This window comes from Balearica regulorum, chromosome 1, assembly GCF_011004875.1.
Source record: "Balearica regulorum gibbericeps isolate bBalReg1 chromosome 1, bBalReg1.pri, whole genome shotgun sequence".
In the NCBI taxonomy this organism is placed as follows: Eukaryota; Metazoa; Chordata; class Aves; order Gruiformes; family Gruidae; genus Balearica; species Balearica regulorum.
Genome location: NC_046184.1, coordinates 75,323,321 through 75,332,280, shown reverse-complemented (window position 1 = coordinate 75,332,280; position 8,960 = coordinate 75,323,321). Strand labels below are relative to the sequence as shown.

The 8,960-nt window shown below is 41.5% G+C and overlaps 1 protein-coding gene across 5 annotated transcripts in view; it reads right to left on the bottom strand.

The window, feature by feature from the left end:
- Positions 1-1,796: 1,796 nt before the first annotated feature.
- RASSF8 (Ras association domain family member 8) overlaps positions 1,797-8,960 on the bottom strand; it is a 91,537-nt gene continuing 84,373 nt past the window's right edge. For all 5 annotated transcript variants that reach the window (XM_075759095.1, XM_075759109.1, XM_075759086.1 and 2 more), the window contains 2 exons: positions 7,257-7,401; positions 1,797-6,114 (listed from right to left, as the gene is read on the bottom strand). In XM_075759095.1, the coding sequence (XP_075615210.1) occupies positions 5,993-6,114; positions 7,257-7,401 (267 nt within the window). In that variant the 3' untranslated portion in view covers positions 1,797-5,992. The remainder of the gene's footprint in view (positions 6,115-7,256; positions 7,402-8,960) is intronic.

Genomic DNA, 8,960 nt, shown 5'->3' with positions numbered 1-8,960 from the left:
TGGCTCTACTGAGCCTGCTGGGAAACCTCAGTTACCACAAAACCCAGCCACTTGACTTGCACAGAAGCGGAGAGGGGCACCTTTCAGGAGCAGAGGTCCTCTACAACTTACATGGTCCTGCCAATATAAATGCCATATGCTAGGGTTTCAGTGAAGCTCATGACATTCTTTGTCTTATTGCCAGTCAACAGTGCTACTACTGTTAGCTCGTTTCTCCTCCCATCTAATGAGATTAGGCTCCAGCTGGCTTAGGAAAAGCCATTTGTTGGGATATGAGACTAAGGACTGTGTTTGGGTGGCTTAAATCACAAGTCCCCAGCTGTAGCAAGTTCCCTGCCTTGATGAACGCATTCGATCTCAAGCAATCTTCACAGGCCCTGCGGTTCAGCTCAAGAACTAAGCCTGAATCAGGTCTTCAGTTCCTTCTTCAAAGCTTAATTTCTTCCTGCTCCCTGAAGCATCTGCGCACCTTGTATTTGTTGTGTGAAGATTCTGCACATTCAATTCGTCTCCCTGATCATCTCCAACCAAACCCCTGCCTCTCTTTTAAGTTATACTTCCTCTGAGTTGCTGACCAATTCTATCTTTTCAGGATTTATTATTAATCTTAGTAACAGTTCCTCAGTTGAAAATGAGCTACTCCATTCTGTTGTAGTTCTTCGGCTGTATCTGATGAAAAATACAGCATGTGCACACTTTATGGTAGAGGACCTCTCTTGTCTTCCACAGAGGTGCCACACACCTCCACATAATTGCCATTTAGGAGCATTCATTGTGTGCTAATGCTCGACGCACAGCCATTTCTAAAAGCTTTTGAGCTCTAGAGACATCAAGCATTACCTTGGCCTGCTTTCAGGCTAAGTATTCTTTGACAGACAAGAGTTCCAGTAGCTGTATCACGAGAGGTGCGCGAGATGTACGCTGCAATTCCAGCAAACCATGAACTGTAAAGACCCAAAGTTTCAGAGGGGAATTTATTGTATGGGAGCATATCCAATATCTTTTGTCAACCATCCATGAGAATAATAAAAAATAGAAGCTTTTTAAATGACAAAAAATATAGTTACATATAATACAGATTTTCATCTTGCATTGAAGCAGAGCAGTAATAAAACGCTCACTTGTGTTTTCACAGTTAGTTTGCGTTGCTTCTCTAGGTTAAAGCATCAGCAACTCAAATCTTCCAGTCAGAACTCCTAGTTAGTAGTTTCACGGGGTGATCGTGAGGGTGAATATTCTCTGCATCTTGATACCGTTTACAAACAGAGCAGGCATACTTGAACCATCTCAGAACTACTCACATTTTCAGAGGTACCAGCTATGCTCGAAACCAGGCATCCTTGCTGCAACTGAAAGCTTTTTGTATCCGAACATGCTTTTAGGCCCAATTCAGAAACACATCTATGGAAAACTCAAGAATGTGCTTAAATCCCAGCTGGTTCAAAGGGCTCCAAGCTGATCCTTTGTGATCACCTCTGCTTGTTCTGCCCCTCACAAGCACTGCGCGCTGGCGTGAAGCACTAACCAGTTTTTGATCACGTGTGCAAGTTGCTTGCAAGACCACAAAGGATTCGAACATTCTTCAGCACTCCATTTACCTGAGACCTAAACGCATTCACTGCATGCATACATTTATGTATATACTACACACACTTACCCCAACCCCTCCCCCACAATATTATTGCAGTAATTCTTTGCTGGTATAACAGTTTATATACCAAGTTTCACTTATTTAGTTTTCTATAAACATAGAAAAAAACATCTGAAGAGAGCTAGAACAGCTTTCAATCAGTCACTATATTGGCATTGAAAGCTTTATTTTGAAAACTTTAAGCAGCAATACTGAATAAATAGACAGAATGATTGTTTTGTCATCTCCATACAACCGATGGCCTTCATCCAAAACATTAAAATACTGTAGCAAAGAGAATAAACATGCATGTTTCAATGTTCTAAAAAAAAAAAAAAAAAAAAAAGTAATATAAAAGTAACACTTTGACACTTATTTTAATACAGTACAGACCATTAGAGACTATTTTTCTGGAAAAAATATCTGAATACAGTTTTGTTATTTACATGGATCATTAAGGCCCAATTCAGTCAAGTTAATGCACGTCAGGAATTTATATTCTTCAAGATAACTCACTAAAAATTACAAGATCAATTTTTTTTGCTCATACTCATATGATCCCAGTTCACTAAAATAATGCAATACTCTCTGCGCTAAAAACAGGACAATTATTGCCCCAAGAGGAGATTTTTGTTTCACTAAAGGATCTTTTCCCTCTTACCTTGCAATGAAAGCATGTTTGCATATTGCTAATGCTAGTGGTAGTTCTCTTAAGAACTTCCTTCCAACTTGCTAGGGTTTAGAAAAGCAAGTAATCTCAAAGCTAACATACCATTTCCAGAAGCAATTCAGGCACTTGGGAACCTAAGTCCCACTGAAAGATAATGGGAGGTAGGTTCCTAACTGACTTTCCAGAGTGGGACTTGGGTTTCTCCCTTGCTCGAGCATTCAGAATATTTACCTTAGCCTTAACCTACTGGCTTTTCCAACGCTCAACCCCCCTTTTTCCCCTAACAACATAGCATCACCAGCAAAAATAAACTGTATCCTCATGGATGAGAGAGGTAACACAGTTAATTTCCATTAGTAATAAATTATGGGAGTTCTCCATATAAATTCCCTGTGCACTGGAAAATAGTGCTTGTGTATTCAACTATTTAATGCAAGCAAAAAACCCCATTTTTATCATGCTTGCCAGTAAATAATATGGCACTTGTTAAAATTAGTTACGTGTAGCTTCCTTTCTGCTAATGCCCCATAAGTAGGTTTGAAACTCTTCTAAAAATTAATTTTTCTACATTTGTAAAGAAAGAGTGAGGTTCTGCAGTTGATCAGAAGCAAAACTCTTAACGCCATTAATGTGAGGAGTTTCTATAACTGTAATACATTGTTCAATTCACATTTAATGCAAGGGCATGCCATTTCTTTTTGGTCTATTTACAGAGAGAGTGAAAATGCTACAGAACTTTAACCTGGGTGAAATTCAGTAAGCGAGAGGAGCAGGGGAATTTGTCAGTGTCTCACAAACGACAGGTTAGGATACCAAAGCCTCTCCTTTGCCACAACAGTGGCTGAAGCTGTAAACGTTTTTCAGATCACCTTGACATATGCTAAAGCCCTGACGAGGAAGGTCCACTCGATGATGATGCAGTGGCTGCTCCTGAGCCAGCTCCAGGCTGGCTCTTCTGTCAAACAGCTGCTGCAATTAGCAGACGCTATTTTTTAACTTAAATGGCAAATTCCTTCCTTGATTCTTTTACAAAACTGTAACTCAAGCCCTCCAAAGCTGCTCTTCCCCTTCCTTTTAATCCTTTTCCTCCTCCCTCCATCTTAAAGAATAACCTGGTAGAGAGAGCAGTTTTTATGATACAAGGGCCCAATTCAGCTCAAACTGGCATATCTGTGGGAGATGGACCAGTCACAAAGTGGGACAAAAACATTGGGTAAATACGCTGATCTGCCTTAAAAATACTTCATCTCAGTCCAAGACTGAAATTGCAACAGGTTTTTCCTTGTGTTTCTCCCCACCCCCATGCAGCATAATTTGGGCCAGACTTTGCAAGGTGCTGAGTGCCTCAGTTCTCTAATGTCAAGAGGTGCTGAAGACGCAAGATATCCACTGGAGAGGGCTGTTTCATTTCGGTAAATTGAACTCAGAATGTAAGGCATTTATACTCAAGTACCTTGGACAGATATTGTCCCCAAACTATGTATATTTTACACATTTTTTTAATATATATATATGCACACATTTTTTTTTTTTTTTTAAATACAAAGTTATGGGCACAGTAAACATGAGCACAGAATTATGATAAACTAACAGTAAAATCTGTGAGCACTGCAAAGATTCCTCAGGTAGGAATACCTCATTTTCCAGTTTGCTCACAAGGCGGGGGGGAAGGACCTGATAAGTTAAACAGTAAAAATACAGAGCCCATTTGGAAAGGTTCTCTAAATATTCACAGCCTTATCTGTTGCTGTTAGTCTAAATACAGCAGCATTTTTAGAATATATGATGCCATTAATAAGTGGAAAGGGAAAAAAAATGCATTAAACACTCAAGAGTCCTTCATCTTCTACTATATCTTATAAAACTTCCATTTGTCAGTATGACTAGGGAGGTCCTTTTTTGAAAAAGGAAACTTAAATTAACATGTATCTGCACATCGGTAAATCAACACAAGAGGATGCTAGGAGTTAAGAATTCTTAAGTATTTTCTATGGCCAAAAGCTTGGAGTTTCCTACCAGTGGTAAAATCCTGACCCTACTGAAGACATCAGGAGTTCTCTCATTTTGCCACTGACTGAAGTCTAGGCATTCAATACCACAGTGAAAGCATGGTGACCCCCTCTCATGTCAAGGGGATCTCGAAGGTGGGGACGATGGTATGAGTTGCTGTTAGAACAGGAAAACCAAACCCAACCAGGTAAGGCCCATCCCTTCTCTAACTCATCCATGAGGCCAGCCTCCTAATGTATACAAAGTGTCCCACTGATGCCAGTCAATCTCTCTACAAACTTGGTGTCCACCTCAGTGATCTAATTTCAAGGCCTGTAACCAACACGCTGCTTGGTAGTGTCTTTCTGCACAGAAGCCACCTCCATGCAAGCCATGCTTGCTTAGCTTTGATCGCATTAGAGTGACATCAACATACGATATGTTTTCTTTTCACGTTTTTTTGTAAAAAAACCCTACTACCGAGTATGAATTTCCTGTTTGTAAGTTTTATATTCTGTAAGTGACTGAGCAGCAATACAACTTTCGAAGAGGCTAAATGTCTACCATTTAACACTGGGGACGTGGAATGAAATTCTGGCCCCACTCAAGTCAGCAGAAGCTCTGCTATTGACTTCATGGGACTCTGCCAGGTTTCTTCCCTCCACAAAATTTGAGTGAATTTTGGAAGGCTGGAAGAGGATGCCCATTTGTCTTGTATTTTTTTTCTCCTCCAACGGCAAGATTTACTGCAAAATGAGAACACTGTAATGGCTAGTGGAAAAAATAAAGTACAAAATCACACACAGTGAAAGCCGCCTACTCTCTTTTGGTAAGATATATGAAGACAACTTCTTACATTGTTCTTTTCTCAAAAGGCATATACAATGTGGCAAAATATTTCAAATATACACTCTATATAATAAAATATCATCTAACTAGTGCATCCTCAATCATATGCTGGAAATATTTTTACCAAGCCAAGGTTTAAATTCCATAAATCTTTTGAACACTAGGTGCTTCATTCAAGGCAGATTCAACAGCAAGTAAATCCCACAAGCTCACTTTTCAAGCCTTAAAAGGTAGCAATGGATGGAAGATGACATATTATGACCCACAACAGAAATTAAAAGTCAGCAGTGAGAAACCACTGTAATGGTTCAGCACTCCACAGAACTCTGCATTGCAAGTTGTTGTACTTGGTCAAATGGTGGATGTTTGTACATGCAAATTAAAGTCACCTTGTCAGACTGACATACAGCCATACGTGATTATTCACAAGTTAAAAATAAAAATATAAAAGGTCAACATTCACACGTCCGTTGATTAAAGGGAATAAATTAAACAGATCAGTTGCATACATGGTTTCCTTCACCCTCAGTCTTTTATCTACGCCTATACAAGGAACAATACTTTCCCAAACACTTCTGAAGTGGCAAAAACAAATGAAGGTTTTTGCACTCTAGCTGTGTTGACAGCAAGTTCATCCTTGCCAATTATGAATCGAGACGGTTCCTCTGTCTCTTTAGCATCAGTGCACAGGGTATGGCTCCAAGTGGTGTGTTGGAGGAAGAAGAAGAAAAAAATATACGGTGGCTTAACAACAACAACAACAATCTTCTTCCATTCATCATTGGCAGAGTAAAACAAAAGTGTATCTTGTCCAGGGTACCTTGCTAGGTCCTCTCCAGAAGAGGTATGTACTGTCATACGTAAATGCCCTCCGGGTTAAAACCAGACGACAGGGGATTCTGTAGAATCCGAAGGTTACTGGGGAGTTGCCTCGATGAGCCAGGGCGCTTCAGTGACCCAGACTGAAATGTTGGCTCTGCACAAGAAAACGGGCAGTTAGAAAAGTCACCATCGTCAAGGGTGATGTCTGTAGGACACCCCTCTTCTTCCTGCTTACTGGTGCTCTTAGTGCCGTATAGAAAAACTAATACCACATACAACAAAAAATTCAAATGCCTGACTAGGAAGCGATGACATCTAAGGCGCATACCTCCTACTCATTTCAGAACAGAAAGATACACCTACTCGATATAAGTACCCTCCCACAAGGAGCATGCACACAGATATGTGCAATACACTTAGACAGTAATGTGCAGAAGGAGCTTGTACCTATATGTAACTCGAAGCTTCAGCTTCCTGCCTGCTTAAAAGAGAAACTTCATACAAGTTCTGACATTTAAGGCCCGGTTGTCTTTTCTTCTCTCCCCACCTCCTTACCCTCCCAATCCCTTTCGGTTATAGAATTTTCTAAGAGGAGGGACAGAGCCAGCTAAGGAGAATGCTGAGAGAAACAGGCCCCTTGCAAGCAGGGTACTGGATAAAGCACACCACAGCAGAGGAGTTTCTGCTTGTGCCACAGTTGTGACATGCATTCAAAGCGCTCTTGTGTTTCTGTGTAGGAAATTCTGAATTCAGATGTGGGCATGCGCTGATCTCACTAGGGGCAAAGTCAATTTGCACATGCCGTAACAGCCATCTGTGCAGGACTTCGGGATGGCTGGCAGCCCAGCTGGATTAGCTCCCGTTCCCGTGCGGCTGCTGTCTGGGATTTCTCGAGATCCAGACACATTCCTTTTTCTACTTTGACAAGACATCCCACCAGAAGAGGAAGAACCCAGATGAACAGCAATGCCAGATGTGCAATCATGTTGCGTGCCAGCTTACATGCCTGCAGCCATGGTGGCCACACTTGAAAGCCACTGGCCCAGCGGGTTACTGATAGAACGAACACATGCCTAGGCACACTGGGAGAAAAGTTATCTACATACTGCGCTTTATTTACAGCTTGCTAAACCCTTGGAATGAGGAGGAATATTTGACGCTGTGCTCGCTTAATATTTTTCTAACTTCTTTGCTAACAGAGCATCCACTCAATGTATCGGTGCTAGCAGTAAGGAAGCAGGTAAAGGCATTGCCATCCCCTTCTCCCGCCCACCAAAAGCATTCTGGGTGCAGCACCTCTCTCAAGCTCCACGTGTGGGGCCTCCACCTCAACGGGGTCTGCTGGCAGCACCGTGACCTTCGTTCCCGTTTGCTGGATGAACTGTTGGAGATTGACCTGTCGCAGCTCCTTTGTCAGTTGCTCCAGTTCTTGTTCCCTGTCCTGCCAGGAAAGAGAGAACATCTGCTGAGCAGCAGCGAGCATCAAGCAGCATTTCAAGACTCTGTTTGCAACTGGGCAACTAACGCTTCTCCTTTTGATGAGAAAGCCTCCGATTTTTAAATTCAAATGTAAAATTGGAAGAGTTGAAAGGTATTTTACTCTCGTAATTTAGAAAGCAAATCAACACTCACTATTACTTATTAGGGGTTACTACTGGTCTGCTTATATTGCTTCTTGGATGACTAGCAGATATTTCTCATAGCACCCGAGAAAAATTTTGGCACAACAGATGTGAGCAAATAAAGGTAATAGGGAGCACCCTGAAAAAATACATCAACTGAGCATCAGTCTGGCACCGAATCTTAGCTCCACCAGAAGTTTCCAGCATGACTTGGACAGCTCATTTAGTTCTTCTGTTCCTAAAAGGAGAGTAATTCCCTTCTCTTCTTGTTCTTCGCGTTTTCTATTTAGAGTGTACATTTTTATGGACAGGACTCTCTCACTCTGCAAGCCTACTGTGTTTTGTACAATGAGGCCAAATCCTGGCTGGTTCACCATCCCTTCACAAGCACAGAAAATGATCATTTAGGATCTTCCTCAAGGATCTGTACTTATGGCATGATAGCAAAATCTACAGCTCCAATAGTTTATGACAGTCTTAGACTACAATTATTGCCTACCCCCACCCCCCCAGATTCAGCTTCGTTAGCAGACAGCTGCATGTGCTACTCTTCCACAGCCAGGATGGGTGTCCCCTCTTTGGCCACACAGGGGATGGGCCAGCTACCCAGATCCCAGGCAGCACATCTGCGGGAACTCCATGCCTCTACATCTTCATTTTGGTAAGAGATGTAGGTTGGGTCAACCTTTTCCCTCATTACCTTGTGTAAGCAGAATTATACATGAACTCACACAAGGATTGGGGGAGAAGAGTTTTGTGGATCTGTTCCAGGAACAGTCCCCAACAGCACAGCTCTTACTCACTTTAAACTTGAGGTAAGGGCACAGCTGAGGCTGAATTCAACAGCTAGTAAGAAAATTAACACAACTGATCTGATGTCTAAATTAGGACCTTTTAAATGCCAATTGCTTTGTCACTGATGTGTTTGACCTGCTCAGTCAATGCCTATCGTGGTTGGTCTCAGCTTCCCGTGCTAGACTTGTACTTCCATTCAATGGCTAGGAGCTTTTGGAGGAACAGGACTGAGAAATGGAAACCAGGCCCCCTCCAAATTTTAAGACAATTCTACAGAAAAATTCTTCAATTTATTTTAGGCCTGTTAGACTCTACAACTGGGCACTTGGGACACAGGAAATTCTCGAAACTGTCTTTACTTCCTACAATGTTAATTATACAGCTCGGTGTTTTATGAGATTGTAACAAAGTTGCCACTGAAGGGAATTCAGTTTTTTAAAAAAACCTGAATCACTGAAATACTCAGGTTAGCAGAACTAACATAAAAAATAATTTGTTCTTGACATTTCTCAACTTTCACAGGAAATAAGGTAAAAATGTTAAGTACCACCCCACATCCTACTGGTTTAAGCTCTTAAATTTA